Consider the following 27,377-nt stretch of genomic DNA (forward strand, 5'->3'; position numbering starts at 1 on the left):
GTTTTCCACAGAAACCCCTCCGCATACCTCACCTCATTCTTTGCTGTAATTTGGCATCAAAAATGCTCCATAGCAGACCTCAGTTGGGGCTGTGAGTGGCTCAGGATACTCCCTCTACTTTGCAGGACCCCTTGGGCCAAGTTCTGTGGGGGGCCCCTATGCTCCATCTATTACATACATGCCCACGGACCCTCAGGAGCCCTAGGCTGTGCTCTGGCCCATTCTCAAATACCTTCAGAGAGAGGGGAAACAATTGGGTTTTAGTCCTTTTGTGGAACTGGGATTGGAAAAGGGATCATGTCCTACTCGACATCCTTCACAAAGAGGGGCAGGGACATTAGAATCACACTCCTGTACTGGCCACTGTCTCTGTTACTCATCACATTGAGTTTACATCCCTCAAGAGTTGGGATAGCCCTGAGTGTTCGAGAAGTAATGCACTCACTACTTGCCGATATAACTGTAACCCCTCTTTCTACATTACTCTGACAATTAAAAAAAAAGAGTTGGGATAGCCTGGTGCTGGGGGCTCACACTTGTAATCCTAGCGACTCAGGGGGTTGAGATCTGAGGATTGCGGTTCAAAGCCAACCTGGTACCAAAGTCCGTGAGACTCATCTCTGACTAACCACCAGAAAATAGGAAGTGGCACTGTGGCTAAAGTGACAGAGCCCTAGTCTGGTGCTGAAGAGCTCAGGGGCAGCACCCAAGGCCACAGTTCAGGCCCCAAGACCAACACTAAAAAAAAAAAGCTAGGCGTGGTGGTACACACATGTAATCCTAATCCTAGCTAGTCAGGAGGCTGAGATCTGAGGATCAAGGTTCAAAGCCAGCCCAGGCACAAAAGTACCTGAGAATCTTATCCCCAATTAAACTCTAGAAAATGGGAAGTGGGGCTTGGCTCAAGGGTAGGGCTTGACTCAAAGGTAGTGCGGTACCCTTGAGATGAAGAGCTCAGGGATAATGCCCGAGCCTAGGGATAGGGCAGTAGCTTTGAGCTGAAGACCTCAAAGACAGCTCCTAGGCCCAGAGTTCAAGCCCCATGCCCCCCCCAAAAAAAAGAATTGGGATAAATTCAGGTGAGAGTTGCAGGTGTGTACACCTCCAGTATCATAGAAAAGGGAATGACTAATGACTGATCTCTGTTTACATGTCCTCCATCTCAGGTCCTCAACTCTTTTCACAAAACGTTGATCTGGCCTGGCCTAAGTCCAACTGGTCTTCAATTCTGGAGCCTTTACCCACATCTGAACTCCAGCCTGTCCTTCACAATAAAAGAGATCTTTCACTGGGGCTCCTGCCAGTTTCTCCAGTATAATTCCTTATTCCTATTCTCTACACAGATCAAGCTGTACATGCAGAGTACCTCCTTCCTCTAGCCCTGATGCCTCTGAATAAGGAGAGGTGCAATTTCAGACTCTCCCAAATGGTCTTCTAGGATGGGTGCTTTCAATCTCTGTTCAGAAAGTTTCAGCACAGTGATGAGAAACTTGTTACTTTATGATATTTTCATTAAAAGCGTGATGGAAAACATAAAAAAATTAGATGGAGAAAACAGTAAATTTTTTATGGTAATTTTCCATTGACATGGCTGGCAGAAGGCTTTGTTGTACTTGTATTCAATCAATTCTTTGATGTCTCTTCACCTATGAGAAAACACAGCAGTTGGGAATGTTAAAGACTAGAACTTCTCCAAGAAAATGTTAAAGGTACTGTCCAAAGGGACTGAACCAGATCCTAAGGTGAACCTTGAGGCTTACATGCAGCAAACCACTGGGCAGAATGTAAAGGTGGCCAGACTTTCACACGCCTTCATGTTACCTTGAAACACAGCACTCCAGTGAAACACATAGGGAAATGTAAATCATTCTTCTACTTCAGAAATGGTTAAATGCACTGAATTGAGGGCAGTTTTTAGTTTAGTGATAAAATCAAGTATATACTTTCATAGAAATTTAATCATGAAACAATTGGAAACAAAGAAAACACTTTCACAAGAATTCTATGGGTATTTTACATAAAATAACAGTCTAAGTATGACATAAAAGAACAACTTGTGAACTGGAATTACTTAAGTAAAATATGTATAAGGTAACTGTTATTTTAAAGTTTTAATATAGAAAAGTAAAAAAATATATTGTTGGGCACTGCAGCATTCATGTAGTTATTTTAAACAAGATAAGGATTGGTCCTAATTTTCATTCACAGTCCTGGTTTACTAAATGAAAAGTGCTCCTTCATATGCTTAACAACAACTCAAATTGATGGAGAAATTGTATATCCATAAGAGTTTCAAACAATTTTTGGATGAGGATATATCAAAATATAAACTAATATAGTTTACAACTATATTTGTGAAAAGAAACCCCTTTCATATTAATGTGAAAATATCCAAAAATATGAAGCAAAAACTTCTCCCAGTTTAGCATAAATTAGGTTAAATCTGTTACTACTACAAGCGTTCAGAGACAGGCATTTGGATTGTGAATTACCTTACAAAGAACCTAGATATGTGACTTCAGATATGAAAATGGTAGAATAATGTAGTATCAGGTCAAAATCTCCTCTTGCCCCTTCAGGGTGGTGTACCTGCCTGCCTCTGGTACTAAATGGCTTCTAGATTTGACACAATCTCTTCCTGCATATCAGGACAATGTCCGTACTTACTCTCAGACTTTTTAGGAGTCCTTTTCTCCTGATCCTTAACACAGTCAAACCCTGAAAAATAAAGAACTTGTTACTTTAGGTCTCAAGGAATGCTTCATAAATTCAAATTTTTTCTTACTCTGACCCTGAAATAAAAACCTTTTCACTGGTGTGGTATTAAATGTCATGAATAAAAATTGCTTGAGGAATCTATCAAAAAAGTTCTCTTCCAAGCCAGGTGTGGTGGCTCATGACTGTAATCCTAGCTACTCAGGAGTCTGAGATCTGAGGACCAAGGTTCCAAGCCAGCCCCAGGAAAAAGAACCTGAGATTCTTATTTCCAATTAACCTCTTGAAAACAGGAAGTGGGGCTTAGCTCAAGGGTATGGTGGTAGCCTTGAGTTGAATTGCTCAGGGACAGCGCCCAGGCCTAGTTCAAGGCCCATAACCCACAAAAATTTTTTTTTAAATCTCTTCCAGGAACAAAGCCCAGTCAAAAATAAGTACCTTTTTCCTTTCTCCATACTTCCTTCAAAATACTGACTTGTATTTTTAGTTCTTCCCTGGCATTTATTTATTTATTTAGTAGGTTGTGGGGCTTCAACTGTGGGCCTGGGTGCTGTCCCTGAGCTCTTAAATTCAAGGCTACCACCCTACTCCTGGAGCCACAACCTCATTTCCCATTTTCTTGTAATTAACTTGAGATAAGGGTTACCTCGTTCTTTAGTGCTAGCCTGCCTGGCTTTCAACCATGATCCTCAGATCTCAGCCTTCTGAGTAGCTAGGATTATAGGCATGAGACACCGAGTCTGGCTTGTAATTTCATTTTTTATGCTTACCTTTTTTATAACCATGTTTTTATTGTGTAGAGAGTAGAGAATGGAAAGTGTGCTAAAAATAAGAAATGGGAACAAACTAGTGAATGGCTCCCAGAATGGGACTGATGAAGCTTCCCTGTGACATCAAAAGCAACATAACTTTTTAAAAACTAAGGATCTGGTCCATATTGAAGCAGAATAATTGTTCATGACCAATAAATAAAATGCAGCATTCATACCTGGACTCTGGCTTCAGTACCAGAAATTATCAACACAAACAGGAAAGTATCAAGGCAGATATATCCTCAATTACTGTATTTTCTCATTGGTAGGTTAACAAAATGAGTGAAGTTTTCTTGCTTATACTATATGAATATTAAATTGAATATTCAGCTTTAAGAACAAATGAGGAAAGATAAACATATGTATATACAGAGGCAAATGTAAAGGAAGTCTATAAGAAACCAAGAACTATTAAAAAACCAATAAAATGAAATAAAATAAATGTGAGGGGTCAGGAGCATGACCTAGCTGTAGATTGCTTGCCTAGAATGCATGAAGACCTGAGTTCGATTTCCCGGTACAACACACACAGAAAAAGCCAAAAGTGGTGTAGTCACTCAAGTGGTAGAGCTCTAGCCTTGAGAAAGCACAAGGACAGTGCCCAGATCCTGAGTTTAAGCCGGAAGGAAGGAAGGAAGGAAGGAGGGAAGGAAGGAAGGAAGGAAGGAAGGAAGGAAGGAAGGAAGGAAGGAAGGAAGGAAGGAAGGGAGAAGGAAGGAAGGAAAGAAAGAAATGTAATCATATTTTTTTGCTAATCATCAAAATTGAAATACAGATTCAATTACATCAATATAAAAGTTTTTAAATACTGCGTTTTTAGGAATACTAAGGCTATTTTTAAAGCTATACTTTCAATATATGGGGCCGCACTTCACATATTTATTTCCCTGTGTTATAGAATCTCTGTGTTCTAATGTACAGCCTGAGGATAAAGTGCAATTAATTGCTCTGCACTGTGTAGTGTGGTATGTGAACATTAACTGCCAATGTCATCTGAAATCTGCTTCCTGGGGAACATTCCAGGATTATTTATGTCTAATTTTCTGTCATGTTAAATGAACAATATTCGAAGCTATTGTATATCGGATAGTGTCTAGAGTGATGATTATAAACTCTGTGTTGTAAATACGAAGTTGTATTTAGCCATACATTTGCTACATTCAACTTCTCTCAAAATAATCCAGCATACCTGCAAAGCATGAAAAATACCAATTAATTATTATCTGATGGGTAGAATAAAGGAAATGAGATTTAAATTAATGGTCATTGATGCCAATGATATTCTAGAAAAACAATTCATCAGGCAATGTTTGCCTTTTTCATGCTTTGTGACTCACAAATATTTTCCTTACAAATACGGCCCAATGAAGAAATTGTGGGCATGGCCGATTTTGCTTTAGACTTTTCTAAATTTGAAGTTAGTTTTCTTAAAAATCTACTTGAAAAGTACATGAGACAAAGTGCTCTTGGCTCGTGGCTATAATCCTACCTGTTCTCAAGGCTGAGATCTGATGATCTATGTTCAAAGACTGCTCAGGGAGTACAGGCCCTAAAACACTTATCTCCAACTAATCACCAGAAATCTGGAAGTGTTGCTGTGGTTCAAATAAAAAGAGTACTAGCCTTGAATGAAAAAGCTCATGGACAGCACCCAGACACTGATTTCAATCCCAATGACTGACAAAAAATGTAAAAAGGGAAAAAATGTAGGAAAACAGCTAACCCTTATAAAATAATTTTTGGGGAAGGGTGGTTTGTCTCTGCAAACCTCACTATCCATCAGGCTTGTGTACAGAAGATCACAGTTCTCAACCATTACAGGAAAAAGTTCCTGAGTCCCAGTCTCAAGAACAGAGTGATATGGGCTTGTCATTCTAACTATACAAGTAGAAAGGTCACAAAATCAAGAATGGATAGAAAGAAGCACAAATTAAGTCACACAGCACCCGACTTCAATCTCCTATACTGAAGAAGGAACCAAAAATTCTAGATAAACAGGCTTTGAATAAATATTGCCATATAAAATTGTGAAGCCAAGGAAGCAATAGAAAACAAAGACTTAAATTTTCCAGCATCTTTTTATATCTCCATTGAACTAATTCTACTGTATGCCATACACTATCGCACGCCGACCCTCACCCGCAAGGATCCGACACACGATACAGGTTGCAAGAAGCTTCTTTATTCTCCAGGTTCTCCCTTTTCTTTTTTCCTCCTTACTCTGGGTATACATGTACAAGCCCACCAATAGGAATAGGCTACCTCAAACACTCCACCAATCATCTCCTGCCACCCACAGTACATACACCTGGCACTCGCTCGATCACACAGTAAAATGGAGAACAGCACGCTTCCGGACATGCACAGCGCAGGCTTCCGCTAAGCAGTAGGGGCGCATGGGCAGCCACGCCTGATTGCGTCAGACCCCCATTCCAGGAAGTGAAGGTATGGCCGCCAGGTCCGTGTGCCGCTTCCCACAATACACAGATATTTTACATTACACATCCCTGATTTATAAGCATTTAACCTTAAGAAAGTTATTTAACTCCAGGATATCGAAACAAAAGCCATATAATGAATGATTTTTGTCCTTAATGTACTATGTTGTCTCTCATCTCCTTTGCTGTCCCTTGGTTATCTCATATTGTTACAGTATCTCACTTTGTTATCTGATATATTGAATTTATTTGTATTTGGTTATTTGAAATTTGATAGGGAAGGGGGGAAAACCAAGACGGGTGGGGGGCGTGGGGGGGGAAATGGGTACCAAGACATGTGAAAGGGTATCAATGTACGTGAATTAATGCACTGTCTATCTGGCAAATATCATGTAACCCTTTTACTAATTACAATAAAAATGCAAAAAAAAAAACCCAAAAAAGTAAGTCATTTAACTCTCACTGTTAAATATACATAGTAGGAAGAACACAAACTTTGGAATGAAATATGAACTATCAGCCCACTGCTTCTTGTTAAGATATAATATCTAAAGTTTAGTTTTAGATATTTATTAAATGGGCTTTATATCCATATGCAACAAGGTTTTTCTTATCTACAAGCTATGTTGGCATAAAAGTCCAAAGACTTGTGTTACACTTTTAAGGAAATAATTATGAATGCCCCCAAACCCATTCTAAATAAACTGAATTTAATTCTTTACATGGTATACAATGACAAGTTTGTCAAAGTTCCCTAGTTACCAGAGGTTTGTTACAACTGTGCAAAACAAGAACTGTGTTTTCAAAATGCATTGAATACATTTTGTGTGGAAACACATGTTTTTTGATATTAGGCAACAAGTGAAATAAAATTACGCCTGTCAAAAGTTTCAGCAACACTTCAAACCTCTTTCTAACATGTTATTTGCTCACCTTTCTTGTATTTCACTATGCAAGATTCACATTCCTTTTCCTCAGTAAGCATTCTTTTCAGGGTTTCACCTGGAATCTTGGAAGCTCCTTCACCTTTTGTCTCTCTCTTATACATAATATTGTACAGCTTAATGAATGGATTTAATGATCGAGGTTTATCTTCAGTAGCTTGTTGAACCTAGGAGTATGAGAATATGCAGATTAATAAATATATATCAACAATATATAACATATATGCATATCATGGATATATGCATTTACACATCACAGATACTAAATATGCACAAATAACACATCACATAAACTTTAGCAATATAGCAGGGTATAAAATTAACCCTCAAAAAATCATTGGCTTTCCTGTATGCCAACAACAACAAGAGCAAGGCAGAAATCAGGAAAGCAACTCTTTTCGCAATAGCCTTAAAGAAAATAAAATATTTAGGAATTAACTAAGGATGTAAAGGAACTTTATGATGAAAATTTTAAAATCTGAAAAAGGAAATCAAAGCAGAACTAAGGAAATGGAAAACCCTCTCAGGCTCATGGATTGGAAGAATTAATATGAAAATGGCAATCTTGCCAAGGGCTATTACAAGTTCAATGCCACATCCATCAATATCCCAATATCATTCTTTATTGAAACAAAGGAAGCAAACCAAAAATCTATATGGAATAATTAAAGACTCTGAATAGCAAAAACAATCCTTAGCAGAAAGAGCATTGCTGGAGGAATATCAATACAAAACTTTAAACTCTATTACAGAGCTATAGTAATCAAAACAGCTTGGTACGGGCGTAAGAACAGGCCTGAAGACAAATTGAATAGAGCTGAAGACACAGAAATCAACCCACAGACCTATGGCTACCTAATCTTCGAAAAGGGACCCAAAAAAGTAATATGGAAGATAGACAGCCTCTTTAACAAATGGTGCTGGAAGAACTGGTTAAGAACTTATAGAAAACTAAACATAGATCCTTCTATGTCACCCTGCACCAGAATTAAATACAAATGGATCAAAGACCTTGAAACAAAAGAAGATATCCTCAAAACTTTACAGGAATAAATAGCAGATACACTAGGACACATTGGCACAGGTCGAAACCTTCTTAATAAAGGTCCAGAAACACAACAAATTAAAGAAAATTTGGACAAATGAGACTGCACTGAACTGTGGAGCTTCTGTATGGCAAAGGACAAAGCTATCAAAAACAGAAAGCCCACAGAGTGGGAGAAGTTCTTCAATAACCATACAACAAACAAAGGTCTCATATCTAAAATATACCTACAGTTAAAAAAATTGAATCTCGCAAAAACAAATCCTCCAAGAAACAACCATGCCATTAAAAGGTGGCTAAAAACTTAAAGAGTTCTCTGAAGAGGAAATAAAAATGACCTATAGACATATGAAGAAATACTCTACATATCTGGCCATACAAGAAATGAAAATCAAGCCAGGTGCAGTGTTTCATGTCTGTAATCCTAGCTACTCAGTAGGCTGAGATCTGAGGATCAAAGTTCAAAGCCAGACCAGGCCCAAAAGGACCTGAGACACTTATCTCCAGTTAATCTCTAGAAAACGGGAAATGGGGCTTGGCTCAAGGGTAGGGTGGTAGCCTTGAGCTGAAGAGCTCAGGGACAACATCCAGGCTGAGGGGTAGGGTATTGATAGCCTTGAGCTGAAGGGCTCAGGGACATTGCCCAGGCTGAGATCAAGCCCCATGACCCACAAAAAAAGAAAAGAAATGCAAATCAAAACAACTCTGAGATTCTACCTCACTCTAGTTAGAATAGCCATTATCAAGAAATCTAATAACAACAGATGCTGGCAGGATGTGGCCAGGAGGGATCTCTACTGTACTATTGTTGAGAGTGTAAACTCGTTCATCCACTATGGAAAGCAGTATGGCAATTCCTCAAGAGACTAAACATAGAGCTCCCCTATGACCCAAGAATTCCACTCCTTGGCATTTACCCAAATGTCCAGAAACAAGGATATACTAAAGCCACTATCACAACGATGTTCATAGCAGCATTATTTACTATAGCTAAGATATGGAACCAACCCAGATGCCCCTCAGTAGATGAATGGATCAACAAGATGTGGTATTTATATACAATGGAATTCTATGCTGTTGTCAGAAAGAATGACACCCCCCCATTCATAAGAAAATGGAAAGACTTGGAAAAAATCATATTAAGTGAAGTAAGCCAGACCCAAAGAGCATACAGGCTCAATGGTTTCCCTCATTTGTAATAATTAGTACACATCTAGGAATCTCCTGGCAGAGGATCATAATAGCTCAAAAGCTGTTTACATATGGTCATAAAGAATTAGATTAACAAATTGAACTAACTGTAAGTTATGGAAATAAGGTTTACCTTAGTGATTGTTGTTTTTAATGTACTATGTGAAGTAATTTCTTTTCTCTATTTTTTCCACTTATGGTTAATCTCATGTGGTTACTTTATACACACTTATTTGTTTATTTGAAATAGATAAGGGATGGGGAAAAACAAGATGACTGGGATGGGGAGGGGGAGAGAAAGGGGGACAAATCATAAAAAGGGGTATTCAGGTTCGAGAAGTAATGTACCCACTATTTGATGAATGTAACTGTAAACTCTCTATACATTATCCCAACAATAAAATAAAATTTACAAAAAACATCACATAGAGTTAATCATAATTTGAAAATATTTTGAACATTTATTTGTGGTTATATATATATATATATACACATATACACATATACATACACTCATGTGTTCGTTTCATAATGTTAACTTTCTCCAAGAGACTCAATTGTTATTCACTAGCATTTCACTTCAGTACTTTTATACCTGCATCTGTCCTAGTTTACATTTAAAGATCAATTCCTATTGGGCGCCAGTGGCTCTCACCTACAATCCTAGCTACTTGGGAGGCTGAAATCTGAGGATCAAGGTTCAAAGCCAGCCCAGGCAGGAAAGTCTGTGAGACGTTTGTCTCTAAAAAACCGAAAGTGGTGCTATGGCTTAAGTGGTAGAGCACTATCCTTGAGCTGAAGTCCCCAGGTCTGCAGTTCATGTCCCATAAATGACAATAAAAAAAAGGGGAGAGAAAAAAATCCATTTCTGTGAATCAAGTCCTGGAATTCTAAAATACTTACCACCTCACGTCTCGTTTGTTGGTAAGGTGCTCCACAGTGTTTCAATGTATTGCAATTCGATTTCCTTTCCTTACCCATATTTCTCTCTGAAATATGACACTGATATTAGGAAAACGCACTTCATAAGAAACAATATTTAACTATTCCTTTGATCTGTAAAGTTTATAAAATATGGAGGTATATTAATAATTTATCATGTAGCAATTGCAAACATGTACAGTTTCTAGTCATACTACATTCATATATGATAAGGTAAATATACTTGAATTAGACACAAAATACCCTTAATTCGTATGGCAAACAGCTTTTGCCTTGTTCAAATTTATATTGCCTAAAGTTGTTGAAAATCCAGTTTGACCAGGAAATCAATTGTTTGTACTAATTTCTTTGTAGCCTTAACAGATAATGACTTCTGATTTTATCAACCAAGATTGGTGTGTTTTCAGGAAAGCATCAAAAAAAAATAGCAACTAGAAAGAAAATTCAAGGTCGAAACAGAATTACTTTAATTACATTACCCTTATTAGGCCCTTTTGCCATAAACACGGCTTGTTGGATGGACCAGAGTCCTCTATTCTTCCTTGTGTAGTGCTAGGCTGTTCAGTTTAGCAGGACATCTGTTATTTTTCTGGCCTGTACTTTCAACATTCAGTTTTCAGTTTGCTAGTTTGGTATTCTACCACCTCAGTCACATCAATAGGACAGGTTTTACAGAATGTTTTGAGATAAGAGTCTGAGCCAAATTTCTTACACAAGTTTCCTTCAAGTTGTTATCCTTTACTCTCAGTATTCTTCCCAGATTATGAGTACAACCAGCAGTACCAGCAGTATGGTTTAGGTTTACTTCTTTTTTTTAACTGCTCAAGGCCTAGTGGAGTTGATTAACATTGTGAACCTCTCCCATCCTATGCCCCACAAATCCTGACTATTGTAGGACAATTGTTGCATTCCAGGATTCATTCTCACCAGCTGTCCTCATCATTCCAGGAGTTTCATGTCCTTGGCTTACCATATTTCCACCAGCCCATACAGTAGCAGTTCAGTAACTCTCTACAGCAAACACTAAAAGTTCATACTACCTCTTGTCACCAACACCATCAACTTACCCTAATGTGCCCTCAAAAGGCATTCCTTAACACTCTCATTCACTTTACTACCCAAAGTTGTCACACTTTTTGTGCTTGGACTCAGGAGTGAATTTAATGACAAGCTGCAGTCCCTTGACCCTTTCAATCAAGGCTAGGAATCTAATCATTTAGCCATAACTCCACATCCAAATTTTTGGACAGAAAACTTCCATGGACATCCTACACCAGGCTAGTTTCGAGCTGCAATCATTAGATCTCGGCCACTTGTATAATGAGGATGACAGGTATGAGCCACTGTCACCAGGATGGCATCATTCTTTTAGCATTACTAACCCTATATGAGAGAGATAATCCAACGGATAGTGATGGCTCCCTCTGCCAGACTCCTCCTCTGACTGCCTGCTGAATAGAAGCCACACAGTCAACAATGCCAGGCAAATTCCTCATCTGTACTCTGTCTCCATTTCTATATACATGGAAGATTCCATCACCTATACTTGACCATTAGAAACATCCTCTCCCCGACACAGTGAAGGCTAAATGTCTTTCATATTACTCATTCAGTCTCCACCAAAATGAGCCACGTGACAACACAGTGGACTCAGAAACAGGAACCTTTGGCTCTTAGCATTGGAATTTGGTAATGTTGCATCTGTACACCATCACTGTCCTGCATTTATTACTGCTCAAGTCACTGGAGAGAAGTTTATTATAAGAGCAGTTCTACTGTAACCCCCATTCCCCCATCAACTCCTGCTGTGTCTATTAGCTAAACAGATTCTTAAGTGTCAAGATAACCAGGCAATTTCCCCATTGAGTACCCTGCCACCCACAATGTCCATGGAAGATTCTAGCATTTGGGTGTATCCAATATAGTCACTCTGCCCCGAGGATCAACGAAGGCTGCATCATCTTAAAAAGTTCATCTCTAATCTTCCTCCTTCTTTCCATTCCACACCAATTACCAGAATACAGTGGCCCCAAAACGTAATCATTCCACTACCCACCCAACATGTATCTACAACAGTCTTGAACCACTGACGTCTTTTCACTCCTTACCAACTAAGGAAGATGTTAATTCACCAAGCAGTGGGAAACAACCTTCTCATTGCCTACTTTGACTTCCAACTGAACAGATCTCTCAAAATAAAGATTGACAGGACTCTTCCTCCCTGCTTGCTTGACCCTCACTCAGGGCCATGCTCAGGGAGACTCTGCAGTCTATCCTGTGGACACCAGCAGTGCCTATGTGTGTGGACTGTGAGGGCTAAGGGCTTCTACTCCCCTTACTCCTTGGTGTCCCCGCCCCACCACGGCCTTGTTACTCCACAGAGGACTCAGAACACGGTCCTTCTGCTGTACACTCGAACTCCCATCTTTATCTGCCCAGGCGCTGACAAGTGTTGAACACTTCCCTCCACATCCAGATACCCACGCATTTTCTCATTTTCTTCCCCACACTCCTGTCCCCACCCCACGTTCAAGATGCCTATCCTGTGTACATCTGAGTTACGCACACCCTGAAATTGAATGAGAACCTCCTACACATCTCAAAACCTCATGCCTCCCTCCACTCCTCTCTCCCCTCTCTTGTGGGCACATCACAGCATGGCTACAACACCAGATCCTTCCATTCTCAGCCCGCCAAGGAGCTGCTGTAGCAGGTGGGAGCCTCCGGCCTCCATCTTCCATGACTGCAGAAGTGGATTCACAGAGCAGTGGACCCTCCCCGTCCACCCAGTCCACAGTGCCACTGACCTGGTCCAGCACGTCCCCATGGATCAGGTGTCCTCCCCTTCCTCCAGTCTGCCCCCTCGCACTGCCCACCCCACGACCTCCTCAATTTGTGCAGGCCGCACCACCACCACAATGGCCAGGCAACAGTGCCACCTGTGGAGGTCAGGACGGCCACCTCGAGGGTCCTCCATTTATAAGGCCTGGATCATGCACCACACCCTACAGAAGACCTCTGTCCCCTGCCCCAAACACACATGTTTACTGAGTCACTTACTTAAAGTGCAGCCAGGACTGCTTTGAAGCCTTACTAGAATGTTTAGGGGAAAGTTAAGGAGAAGGCAGAACGAGCACACAAACTACAACCCATGTAAGGCTGCAAGTGACAAGACTCACTCAAGTGCATGTGCCTTAAAAAACACACGAGGTGACTGGGCAAATAGCCTGCACATGTGTAATGTATAACACACTCAGATTAATAATCCATGAAATGGCCTTGCCTACTGAGGCAAGCACCTATAGGTATTGAACTCTTTCTTGGCCTTCATACAGAATCAACACTTCTAGATATACTATGATTGAAAATGAACCTGCATAGCATTTTTACGGATTCTAAGCATTTTGTCCATTTGCAGTACATTCAGAAAACTGATCCAGCGTGCCCTGGTGCAGGTATGTATCTGAAAACAAGCACTGTGACAAAAAGATTTTTTGATGTGCTATTTTTTTCAAGGTTACCCCAATCCTTTAGTTCCATTCCTTCTAGCTTTCCAGTTATGGAGACTAGAGCTATTCCTACTCCTCAGGAATAAAAACATTCACTCATATTATCAATTAAATTTCTTTTACCCATTACAGTATATTAAAATCTGGGACCTACCTCCGTAGATTAGAGCATTATAGATGCAGATACATCCTCATTTTGTTCTCTGGCATTGCACATGGAATTGTTTGCTTTTGGAATCTTTCTTTGTGATGTGTAACCTTTACTTCTAGCTGCTTATGCTCATTGTTTTTGCCTATTTTAATTAAAAGTTGAAGTAATGCTTGTACCTCTGAGACAGATAAGACAAAGTTAGACATCTCCTTAGAAAACAGAGGCAGAGATTAAGCAATTGCTAAACATACTGAAATACTGTTTCTCTCAGTATAATTCTAACACAACAAATCCATTCTATATCCCTAACTGCTTCACTGTGTAGCAGATGTCATTTGAATCTGGAGAAGTAGCATTTCAGAGAGGATGTGATGCAAGGTGAGGATCTGAATGCTTTAGTAATTGTGGGGCAGATAGTCAACATGGCCAAAATAATAAAGACTGAGTGATAGAGCGGGCAATATCTGGCAGAGACGTGGCATCTCAAAGGATGCCCTGACTTTAGAGCTGCCTCTTCTCCAAGCTACATCTGCCCTGAGGTTTTTATGGAAGCATTGAATAGCGAGCACACAACTGTGCAAATGTGATGTGTCCAATGTTTTACAGCCCTCTCTGACTTTTGTTGTGGCATCTATATCCTGTGTCCTGTTATATCCCGAGTCTCAGAATCTTCCAGAGCTCCTTCATTCTCTCGCAGACAAACCCATGACTTCAAGAGTGAGTTTTTTGCATCTACCTGCTGAGAGAACATGCTGAAATCTTCCCAGGGCCACCACTTCCAGGAAGCTATCCACCCTTCTTTTATCTCTCTGTGTCTCTGCCTTTCTTTCTTAATTCCTTCCTTCCTTTCTTTGTCACGTCTCTCTTTTTGTCTCTTTCTCTGTCTCTGTGTCTCCCTTTGACAATGTCTCTTTTCTCTACTTCCTCCTCCTTTGTTCCCTTAAGATCAGTCAAATCTTCATCAATATATCTCACTTCCCACATTTCCATCTGGGATACTCAAAGAATGTTTACAAGAGTATCTAGTAGAAGTTTATCAGGGCACTCAGCTCTCAGACTCCTCAATGACTTTGTCTTTCCACTTCCAAGGCCAGTTTGAATATTAGGCCTTAAATCCCCCCATGAAATTCAGGATCCTTCTATTGCTGAACTCCTTTGACACCCTGAACTCATGTGTCACGTATCTGTTCACTATGACGTGAGTGCTTTACCCACCACAGATCTGCAGACTTCTCTTACCATCTCCTTTGCTAACACCATAATGAGGCTTGCCTTGAGTACCATTTGTATTTTGTCAGACCTGAGCACCTATTTTATTTTGCCAGTCTTGAACTCAGGGTCTGGGCCCTGCCCCTGAGCAGTCTTGCTAAAAGTCAGCACTCTATCACTTGAACCTATTCCACATTTTTGGTGCTTAATTGGAGGTAAGAGTCTCATAAAGTCTTTTGACCTGGTTGGTTTCAAACTGTGACTATCAGATTCTGACATCTGAGTACTAGTACCTGGGTCCTGAAAAACATTCTTACAACCATGCTCCACTCTCCTCTTCTCTTGACAATGCTTTTTTTCTCCTGTGTCACCATTTACCTTCTAACATAGTGTGATTTTCTTCCTCATATCACTTACTGTGGTTCATCTCTCCTCCTATGACTAGGACACAAACTTCAGCAAGAAAGTGATCTGCCTTGTCCATTCACCAAGACTGAGGTCACACATACAATGATCAAGAAATATTAGTTGAAGGCATATTTGAGTGAACAAGTTTTTGCAACTGGCCGATGGATTAATTGGTCTGAAAATGTGTATCAATCAAAACTCAAAATTCACATCACTTATGCCAGACATTTCTACTTGCCCAAATTCCTACAGTTGGGGAGTAGAGATGGTGGTGAGTTGATGAGGGGGAAGCATGCTCTAGAAATATATTTTAGCACTACTAAAAAAGTAGCCCTGACAAGTACTGATGGCTCATTCCTGTAATCATGGTCATTCAGGAGCCTCAGTTCTGAGAATGATGATTCAAATCCTGTCCATACGAAAACAAGTCAATGGGAATTTTTATCACTGTATAACCAGAAAAAAATGTCAGAAGTGAAGGTGTGGATCAAGTGATAGTACACTAGCCTTGATTGTAAACACCAAACAAGCACCTGAGGAACTGAGTTCAAGTCCCAGTACTACAAAAAAATCAAAGAAGATTTTTGTTGCCCAGCAGTCATATAGAAACTGGGTATTCATGATTCGAAATAAGATAACGTCAAGGCCTGAGAAACAATATTCATGATTCGAAATGGGATACTGTCAAGGCTTGAGAAACAAGATAGACATTCACAGGGAAGTAGAAAGGAGGTGAGTATAGTTTTCACAGCAAATATAGACAAATATTTAGTATCCTGAAATTTTAATACAACAAAATGGAGAGGGAGAGTCTCTACTTCTCTGTGGTCTTTTGACTCTCCATTATCAGAATAGAAATTATCTCTTCTGAACTATAGACCCATTTCTTTGATGAATATTGATGCAAAACTTCTCAACAAAATACTGGTCAACCATCTACAACAACTCATCAAAAAAAATTATACACTATGATCAAACAGGATTCATCACAGGGAGGCAAAGCTGGTTCAACATATGCAAGCCAATTAATATAATTCAACACATCAACAGGAGTAAGGACAAAAATCACATGATTGTCTCAACAGATGCAGAAAAGGCATTTGACAAGATCCAACACCCCTTTATGTTAAAAGCTCTGGAGAAACTAGGAATCCATGGAACATTCCTCAGTATAATAAAGGCTGTGTACCACAAACCCACAGCTAGTATCATACTTAATGGCAAAAAGCTAAAGCTATTCCCAGCCAGAGCAATAAGGCAAGAAATAAGCATAAAGGGGATCAAAATAGGGAAAGAGGAAGTGAAACTTTCCCTCTTTGTAGATGACATGATTCTGTATTTAAAGAACCCTATAGACTCCACTCCCAAGCTCCTTGAGCTGATTCAAAACTTTGGAAAGGTAGCAGGGTATGAAATGAACCCTCAAGAATCAACTGCCTTCTATGCCAACAGTGCGAGAAACGAGGTAACAATCAAGAAAGCAACTCCTTTTGCAATAGCCTCAAAGAAAATGAAGCACCTAGGAATTATCTTAACTAAGAATGTAAAAGACCTTTTTGATGAAAACTTTAAAACCCTGAAAAAGGAGAACTGAGGAAATGGAAAAACCTCCCATGTTCCTAGATTGGAAGAATCAACATCATGAAAATGACAACCTTGCCAAGGGCTATCTACAAATTCAACGCAATACCCATCAATACCCCAATGTCATTCTTTAAAGAAATAGAAGAGGCAATCCAAAATTTCATATGGAATAATAAAAGACCCCATATAGCAAAAACACTTCTTAGCAGAAAGAACAGCACAGGAAGAATTTAAATACCAAACTTTAGACTCTTTTACAGAGCTATAATAATCAAAACAGCATGATACTGGCACAAGAACAGGCCTGAAGACCAATGGAATAGAACTGAAGACCCAGATATTTACTCACAGACCTATGGCCGCGTAATCTTTGATAAGGGAACAAAAAAAAATAGAATGGAAGAAAGGCAGACTCTTCAACAACTGGTGCTGGCAGAACTGGTTAAGCACCTGCAGAAAACTAAAGTTGGATCCTTCTTTGTCACTCTGTACCAGGATTAATTCCAAATGGATCAAAGACCTCAAGGTAAAAGCTGACACAGTGAAAACTTTACAAGAAGGAATAGGAGATACACTAGGCCTCCTTGGCACAGGTCGAAACTTTCTCAATGAGGACCAAGAAACACAAAAAAATCAGAGAAAGTCTGGATAAGTGGGACTGCATTAAAGTGCAGAGCTTCTGTATGGCAAAGGACATAGCTAGTAAAGTAATTAGGAAGCCTACAGAATGGGAGAAGATTTTCACTCACCATATAGTGGACAAAGGCCTCAGAGCTAAAATATATCAACAGCTCAAAAAATTGAATCACTCCAAAACTAATCTCCAAAGTAACAACCATCCCATTAAAAGATGGACCAAAGACTTAAAGAGAGTCTTCTCTGAAGAAGAAATAAAAATGGCCTATAGACACATGAAGAAAATGTTCGACATCTCTGGTCATAAAAGAAATGCAAATCAAAAAAACTCTAAGATTCCACCTCACTCCAGTTAGAATGGCCAGGATCAAGAAAACTAGTAACAGATGCTGGAGGGGATATGGCCAGGAGGGATCCCTACTACACTGTTGTGGGAGTGCAAACTCGTTCAACCACTTTGGAAAGCAGTATGGCAGTTCCTCAAAAGACTAAACATATTGCTCCCCTATGACCTAGCAATTCTACTACTTGGCATTTACTCAACCGTCCAGAAACAAGGGCATACTAAATCCACTAGCACAATGATGTTCATTGCAGCATTATGTACCATAGCAAAGATATGGAACCAACCGAGATGTCCCTCATTTGATGAGTGGATCAACAAGATGTGGTATTTATACACAATGGAATTCTATGCTGCTGTCAGAATAAACAACATCTCCCCATTTGTAAGGAAATGGAAAGACTTAAAAAATCATATTAATGAAGTAAGCCAGACTCAAAGGAACATAGGCTCAATGATTTCCCTCATTTGTCATAATCAGTAGAAACCTTCGGTTCTCCTAGCAGAGATTTACAATAGAACAAAATCTAGAGACATTAGGCCAAATAGTATGACACTAAATATAAGGACCTCCCAGAGAAGGAAACAAAAGCCATATAATGAGTGTCTGTTGTCCTTAATGTACTATGTTATCTCTCATCTCTTTTGCCATCCTTTGGTTATCTCATATTGTTACAATATTTCACCTTGTTTTCTGATATATTTTATATGTGCTTAATTGGTTTTATGAAATTGGACAGGGAAGGTGGGAAATCAAGATAAGTGGGGGGAGGGTAGGAGGGAAATGGTGATCATGTCATAAGAAAGGGTATCAATGTTTGTGAATTTATGCACCTTCTATCTGGTGAATATAATGTAACCATTCTATTAATCACAATAACAAAAAGAAAAAAAAGAAATTATCTCTTCCAACAAAAAAAGGCTGGAAAAATTTACTCAGAAGTTCTGCAAAAGTACTGAAAATGTAACTATACTTGATCCTGCTCTATCACTCCTTAATAAAGACCAGGAGTACAAAGCAGAATACCATGGTGATAACACCATGGTTACTGCTGTACTATTCACAATATTCAAATTATGGAAATATTCTAGGTGCCTATTAACCAATGAATGGATGCAAAATATCCTATATACTCATTGATACAGAGGAATGAAATGAAATTATGTGCAAAAAATGAATGGAAGTAATCAGCTCCTTTGGGACACAGAAAAGGCAGTACTCACAGGAAAATATATAGCTCTGAGTGCCTACATAACAAATTGAGAAAAATCACAAACCGAAAATTTAATAGTGCACCTTAAACTCTGGAAAAACAGCTACAAACCAACTACAATCCCAGTTGAAGGAAGCAAATTATTAAAATCAAAGGAGAATTAAATGAATTGCAGTCCTAACAAACCATAGAAAGTATCAACAAAACAAGGAGTTGGTTCTTTGAAAAAAATGAACGAAATTGATAAGACCCTTAGCAAATATTACAAAAAAAGAAGGGACACACACACACACACACACACACACACACACAAAAGAAAAAAAAAACAAAATCACGGATGAGAATGTAAATATCAGGAAAGAAATTACCAAGATCCAGAGCATCATATGGGAATACTTTTCAAACTTTTATGCCAGCAAATTTGAGAATCTAGAAGAGATGGATGAATTTCTACCCAATATTAACATAGCCAGAGTGAACCAAGAAGACCTATTCCAACTAAACAGACCTATTTCAAGCACTGAAATAGAAATGGCAATAAGAGACCTCCCACCCAAGAAAAGCCTAGCCAGATGAATTCACAGCTGAATTACATATGGTCTTCAAAGCAGAGCTCACACGCATGCTCCTCAAGCTCTTCAACGAAATTGAAAGCGAAGGATCTTCACCAAATTCATTCTACGAAGCCACTATAACCAGACAGAGATTCATCAAAGAAAAAGAACTATAGACCCATCTCTTTGATGAATATTGATGCAAAACTTCTCAACAAAATACTGGTCAACCGTCTTCAGCAAGTCATCAAAAAAATTATACACTATGATCAAACAGGATTCATCACAGGGATGCAAAGGTGGTTGAAACTTCGCAAGTCAATTAATATAATTCAACACATCAACAGGAGCAAGGACAAGAATTATATGATTGTCTCAATAGATGCAGAAAAGTCATTTGACAGAATCCAATACCCCTTTATGCTAAAAGCGCTGGAGAAACTAGGAATCCACGAACATTTTTCAGCATAATAAAGGCTGTGTATGACAAAACCACAGATAGCATTATACTTAATGTCAAAATGCTAAAGCCATTCCCTCTAAAATCAGGAACGAGACAAGGATGCCCACTCAACTCCACTCCTCTTTATCATAGAATTCCTAGCCAGAGCAAGAAGGCAAGAATCAAGCATAAAAGGGATCCAAATAGGGAAAGAGGAATTGAAACTTTCCCTCTTTGTAGATGACATGATTCTTATGTATTTAAAGACCCCTATGGATTCCACTCTCAAGTTGCTTAAGCTGATTAGAAACTTTGGCAAGGTAGCAGGATATAAAATTAACCCTCAAAAAACCAACCACCTTCTTGCATGCCAACAACAAGAGGAGTAGGCAACAATCCGGAAAGCAACTCCTTTTGCAATAAGGTACTTAAGAATTAACTAAGAATGTAAAGGACCTTTATGATGAAAACTTTAAAATCCTGAAATAAAAGGAAATTAATGCAGAACTGAGGAAATGGAAAAACCTCCCATGCTCCTGGAGTAGAAGAAATAACATCGTGAAAGTGGAATCTTGCCAAGGGCTAGCTATAAATTCAATGCAATACCCATCAATATCCCAATGTCATTCTTTAAGAAATAGAAGAAGCAATCCAAAATTTCACATGGAATAATAAAAGACACCGTATATCAAAAACAATTCTTAGCAGAAAGAACAGCACAATACCAAACTTTAGATTCTATTACAGAGCTATAGTAACTAAGAAGCTTGGTAACTGGCACAAGAACAGGCCTGAAGACCAGTGGAATAGAACAAACACTCAGAAATGAATCCACAGTCCTATGGCCACCTAATCTATGATAAGGGAGCCAAAAAAAATAGAATGGAAGAAAGACAGCCTCTTCAACAAGTGATGCTGGCATAACTGGTTAAGCATCTGCAGAAAGCTAAAATTGTACCCCTCTATGTCACCCTGCAACAGGATTAATCATAAATGGATCAAAGACCTAGTCCTTGTATTTTCTGATAGTGTCTGGTGCTGAATTTGCTCAGAGTGGTCCTGAAATGTGATGCTCCTAATTCTCCCTTTCAGAAGTTTGGGAAACAAAAAAGACCCAAAATGCATGACTGGTTTGGACAATAAAGCTTTCCTAAGGTTCCATCCAAGGTGGTCTCAAAACACAATCTTCCTTTCTCTGGTACCTGACCAAAGAATCCTTTTATTTAGTTCATAACTTTTAACTATTTAACCATTACAAAAACACATTAATTCTATTTCCTATTAGTTATTTGTCAGCTATATTGCATCTGCTGTGATTCAGCATACATTCAAAAAAATCTTTAGTTTGGGTATAGTGCCTTCAAAAGGAACAGTAAACATCCCAGTCAATACAGAGAATTCCATGGTCAGAGAATTGTACACATTCATAACTTCAGGAAAACAAATGACAAAGAATAATGCTGAAACTAACAGGAACAGAGTGCTACTTTCATAAGTGCACTGATTGCATGATCTCAACTGTAAAAGGGGAGGGAACCAAGAGATAATATGCTGGAAAAAGGAATAATATACAATAAGGTATTCAAATAAATACACCTTCTATGTGGTGTGTGCTTAAGTCCTAGCTACACAGGTAAAAAATAGGATCCCAGAACAGGCTGTGCTGAGCAAAGAGCTAGATTCTAAGAAAATATCACAAAATTAAGAATGTCCAAAATGAAGGATGATTCAAATGGCAGAGTACACAAGTAACTAACACAAAGCCCCGAGTTCAATCTGCTGTGCTGAACAAAGAAAAAACACTCAAATCAACACATGTTGAATAAATATTGTTATACAAAATAGTGGAGACAAGGATGCAATAGGGAACAAAGGCTGAACAAAAAATTCAGACATCTTTATAATCTTCCATTGAGCCAAGCCTAATCCTTATCATACAAGACTATTTTACATTACACATCCCTGGCTTATAAACATCTTAAGGAAAATCATTTAATTGTCTCTGTTAAATATACATGGTAGGAAGAACACAAATTTTGGAATGAAATAGTCCATCAGTCTGCTGCTTCTTGTTTAGAAACAATATCTAAGTTTCAAAAAAGACATTTGTGAAATTGGTTTCACAAAATGCAACCAGGCTTTTCTGAAGTACAAGCTATGTTGGCTCCGCCTTCTAAAGATTTGGAATACATTTTAATGTATTTATTATGAAGGCTTCAAAATATCATTCTAATGAAACTGAGTTTAGCTCTTTATATAGTGTACATTGAAAAGTTAGGCAATGTTCACTGGTTTCCTAGCATTGGAAATAATAGTGCACCTGGAAGAACTGTGTTTTTAAACACATTAAAAACATCATAGGGAAAAAGGCATAATGCGTTTGATATACCACAAGTGGAATAAATAATTAGCAATCACCACTTCCCAGTCAATTTTCAGCAACATGTCCGAACAGTTTGTAACTTATTTTTTTCCTCGAATCTCACTATTCAGAATTCACACCCCTTTCCCCCAGTAAACATTCTTTAGGTAATTACCTTCATCTTCTCCTTCCACCATAGACAGAGCACTGGAAAGCCCACTCACTGCATTCACTAGCTGTGGTTTCTCTTCTATAACTTCCTGTTCTATTCCATTGGTCTTCAGGCCTGTTCTTGTGCCAATTACCAAGCTTTTTTTTAGTTACTATAGCTCTGTAATAGAATCTAAAGTTTGGTATTGAAATTCCTCCTGTGCTGTTCTTTCTGCTAAGAAACCCATGTCCTGTGGACATGAATTCAATGAGCGCCTCCTACATACAGGAAAGCCTCATTCCTCCCCTTCCACTCCTCCCTCCCCCTCCACTCCTCCCTCCCGACCCTTGTGGACACCTGACCACAGCATAGACAACACCAGATCCTTCCGCCCTCAGCCCGCCAAGGAGCTGCTGTAGCAGGCGGGAGCCTCCGGCCTCCATCTTCCATGAGTGCAGAACTGGATTCACAGAGCAGTGGACCCTCCCCGTCCACCCGGTCCCCAGTGCCGCTGACCAGGTCTATCTAGCACGTCCCCGTGGAGCAGGTGTCGTCCCCCCTCCTGTCCACCCCCTCGCACTGCCCACCCACACAGCGACCTCACTTTGTCCAGGCCACGCCACCACCACAAAGGCCCAGTCAACATGGCTGCCTATCAAGAAAATCCCGGAGACCTCGAGGGACCTCCATTTATAAGGAACCGGATCTCTCGCCGCACACGGATGATGCCCTCTGCCCCCTCCCCACACACACCGAGTCACATTTACTTAGAATGCAGCCAGGACTGCTCTGAGGCCTTACCGGAACGTTTAGAGGAAAGTTAAGGAGAATGAAGAGCTCCGTTCCCGCTACAACCTCTGCAGGCTGCTCGCGCCAAAGCTCGCCCAAAGGCATGCGCAGTAAGAAACAAGCGCAAAGCATGCTGGGCACAAAGAATGCACATGCGCAATGTGGAACCCGCCCACACAACCCAAAATAATCCCTAGAAAAGGCCACGCCCAGAGGCCAGCACGCACAGACCATGGAGCTTTCCCTGCCTGCACGCAGAATCCACACTGCTAAATGGCTCAGGGGAGACTCCGCACTCTACACTGCGGACAACCCCAGTGCCTATGTGTGTGGACTGCGAGGGCTAAGGGCTTCCCTCCCTGCCCAGATCTCCACGCATGATCTGCCCCATGCTCCCGTCCCTACCCCACCCTCAAGACTCCTGTCCTGTGAACATTAGAGATCTGCGCAGTCCAACATTTAACCAGAGCCTCCTACACACCTGAAAGCCTCATACCCTCCTCTACTCCTCCCTCCAGTCTCTTGTGGACACCTCACCACAGCATGGCGATAACACCAGATCCTTCCGCCCTCAGCCCGCCAAGGAGCTGCTGTAGCAGGCTGGAGCCTCCACCCTCCATCTTCCATGACTGCAGAGGTGGAATCACAGAGCAGTGGACCCTCCCCGTCCACCCGGTCCCCAGTATCGCTGACTAGGTCCAGCACGTCCCCGTGGATCAGATGTCCTTCTCCCTCCTCCCCCCTCGCACTATCCTCCCCACGACCTCCTCACTTTGTCTAGGCCTTGCCACCACCACAAAGGCCCAGTCAACATGGCTGCCTATCAAGAAAATCTCGGAGACCTCGAGGGTCCTCCACTTATAAGGAACCGGATCACTCGCCGCGCACGGACGATGCCCTCTGCCCCCACCCACACACAGAGCGAGTCACATTTACTTAGAATGCAGCCAGGACTGCTCTGAGGCCTTACCAGAACGTTTAGAGGAAAGTTAAGGAGAACGCAGAACGAGCACACGCACGAATCTAAGAAGGCCTCCTCCCGCCAAAGATTGCACAGCGCATGCGCAGTAAGGAACAGGCGCAGGGCATGCTGGGCACAGAGGCTGCACATGCGCAATGTGACACATGCGCAGCACTGGGCATGCACAGTGGCCACGCCCACAGACACAATTACCGATAGGCCATAGAGCCGCGCCACCAACACAAAGACCAAGCGACAGTGCCACCTTCCACGAAAAGGCTAGAGACATTTAGGGTCCTTCACCCAGAAGGCCTCGGACGACACACTCCCCCTGCTCCCCCCACACATGCCGTCCCATTTATTTAGAGTGCAACAAGGTCTGCTCTGAGGCCTTACCGGAACAATTAGATGAAAGTTCAAAATGCCGATGAACACGCGCACCACAACAGTGCGAGACTGTTCGCGCCAAAGCTCACAAACGCATGCACAGTCAAGAAGGCATGCTGGACAGAGTTGCACATGCGCCGCAGTCCGGAACCTGCCCAGGGCTGAGCATGCAGAGCCATAACCCAAATAATCCCTAGAAATGGCCACGCCCACAGAGGCAAGCACGCATAGACCATAGAGCTTTCCCTGCCTGCAAGCAGAATCCACACTGCTAAATGGCTCAGGGGAGACTCCGCAGTCTATCCCGTGGACAACACCAGTGCCTATGTGTGTGGACTGCGAGGGATAAGGGCTTCTCCTCGCCTTACTCCTTCGTATTCCCGCCCCACCGCGGCCTTGTTACTCCACAGAGGACTTAAAACCCGATTCTTCCTCTGTGAGCATAAGTTCCCACCTTTATCACTGCTCACAGGGGAAGAAGATTCACTGGGAGAGGGGGACACTCCCTCCACTCCTGTGCTGAAAAGTGCATAACAAGTCCCTGAGAGTCCAGATCCCCATGCATGCTCCTCCCAAAGCTCCCATTTGCACCCAACATTCAATGACGACTTCCTCCTATATGGCCCATAGCCTCACACTCCCTCTACTTCTCCCTCCCTTCCCTTGTGGATACCTCACCACAGCATTTCGACATCACCAGATCCTTCTGCCCTCAACCCTCCAAGGAGCTGATGTAGCAGGCAGGAGCCTCCGGCCTCCATCTTCCATGACTGCAGAAGTGGATTCACAGAGCAGTGGACCCTCCCCGTCCACCCGGACCCAGTGCCGCTGACCAGGTCCAGCCTGTCCCCGTGGAGCAGGTGTCCTCCCCCCTCCTGTCCACCCCCCTCGTACCGCCCACCCCACGACCTCCTCACTTTGTCCAGGCCACGCCACCACCACAAAGGCCATAAGACAGTGCCACCTGTCAAGAAAGGAGGGAGACCTCGAGGGTCGTCCACTTATAAGGCCACATCACGCACCACATCCAACAGAAGTCCTCCCCCCACCCACGAAGTCACTTTTACTTACAATGAGCCAGAACTTCCCTGAGGACTTACCGGCACGTTTAGAGGAGAGTTAAGGAGAATGAACAGCCAGCACATGCACCACAACCTTTGCAGGCTGCTCGCGCCAAAGCTCGCCCAAGCGCATGCGCAGTAAGAAACAGGCGCAGGGCATGCTGGGCATAGAGGCTGCACATGCGCAACGTGGAACCCGCCCAGGGCTGAGCATGCACAGCCATAACCCAAGGAATCCCTAGAAAAGGCCACGCCCAGGGGCAAGCACACACAGACCATAGAGCTTTCCCTGCCTGCACACAGAATCCACACTGCTAAATGGCTCAGGGGAGACTCCGCAGTGTATCCTATGGACAACACCAGTGTCTATGTGTGTGGACTGCGAGGGCTAAGGGCTTCCCTCCATGTCCAGATCCCCAGGCATGATCCGCCCCATACTCGCATACCTACCCCACCCTCAAGACTCCTGTCCTGTGGACATCTGAATTCCCCACACCCCGAAATTTGATGAATGCCTCCTACACACCCCACAGCCACACCTGTCCCTCCAGTCCTCCCTCCCATCCTTTGTGAAGACCTCACCATAACATGGCTAATGTTTATGGTCACCCCTTCTTGTAACACCTGATAAGGGAGTTACAGCAGGGCCTAAGATAGTGGAGTGGGCCCTGAGATGGAGTGAGGTTAGGCTAACAGGGTCCATCCTGCACCACTACCTCATTCACTCTGTGCAGAGGTCATTGGAATCTGAAAAGGAGGCATTACAGAATTTGTATCTGGGAAAGGTGAGAGTCTGGATGCCTTAGAGGTGTGCAAAGGTACTCCACCATGGCAAAAAAATAAAATAAAGGCTGAGGAGCAGAGATGACAACATCTGGAAGAGGTGTGTCACCTCAAGGGATGCCCTGACCTTCAGAGCTGTCTCTTCTACAAGCTGCACCTGCCCTGAGGCTGGGGAAGGAAGGAAGGAAGGAAGGAAGGAAGGAAGGAAGGAAGGAAGGAAGGAAGGAAGGAAGGAAGGAAGGAAGGAAGGAAGGGAGGGAGAGTGCACAGCTGTGAAAATGGAATGTGTCCAAAGTCAACGTGATATCCCTACATTCTGTGCACAACTCTGACTCACTTGTGGGCATCTCAGTCCTGACTCCTGCTGGTGCCTGAGCCTCCAAATCTACCTGGACCCCTTCATTCTTCCACAGGCCAACCATGCATTCAAGAGTGAGTTTTGTTACCTCTACCAGCAAAACATCTAAAATAATTGCTTCTGGTCACAATGCTCTCTCCTTCTATCTCTTTCCTTTTCCTTTCTGTTTCTTTTTCTGTCTATGATTTTTTCTTTTGCCCTTTGTCTACCTCCCTCTGTCTCCTGTATTTGGTGAACTTCCTCAGCAGGATCTTGTGGATTTCTATCAATGTTCTCAACTCCCAGCCTCCCCAATGACTCTGTATTTCTCACTTTCAAGTCTAAGATTCGATTCTTAGGAGGCATAGAAGGGCCCCCTGAAATTCTTGACTGCTGCCTTGCCAGACTT

General features: G+C 41.5%; 1 protein-coding gene across 1 annotated transcript; it reads right to left on the reverse strand.

Annotated features, from left to right (window-relative positions):
• Positions 1-1,492: 1,492 nt before the first annotated feature.
• Positions 1,493-24,852, reverse strand: LOC150040801 (uncharacterized). The gene is made up of 5 exons (XM_090326558.1): positions 24,797-24,852; positions 10,049-10,134; positions 6,899-7,076; positions 2,668-2,718; positions 1,493-1,646 (listed from the first exon to the last, which is right to left on the reverse strand). Exons 2-5 carry the CDS (start codon positions 10,124-10,126, stop codon positions 1,624-1,626), a joined length of 330 nt encoding a protein of 109 aa, XP_090182684.1. The 5' UTR covers positions 10,127-10,134; positions 24,797-24,852; the 3' UTR covers positions 1,493-1,623.
• Between the last annotated feature and the right edge of the window lie 2,525 nt (positions 24,853-27,377).

The sequence above is a fragment of the Megascapheus bottae genome, chromosome X, assembly GCF_031878675.1.
Source record: "Megascapheus bottae isolate mThoBot1 chromosome X, mThoBot2.hap1, whole genome shotgun sequence".
NCBI classification, from domain to species: domain Eukaryota; kingdom Metazoa; phylum Chordata; class Mammalia; order Rodentia; family Geomyidae; genus Megascapheus; species Megascapheus bottae.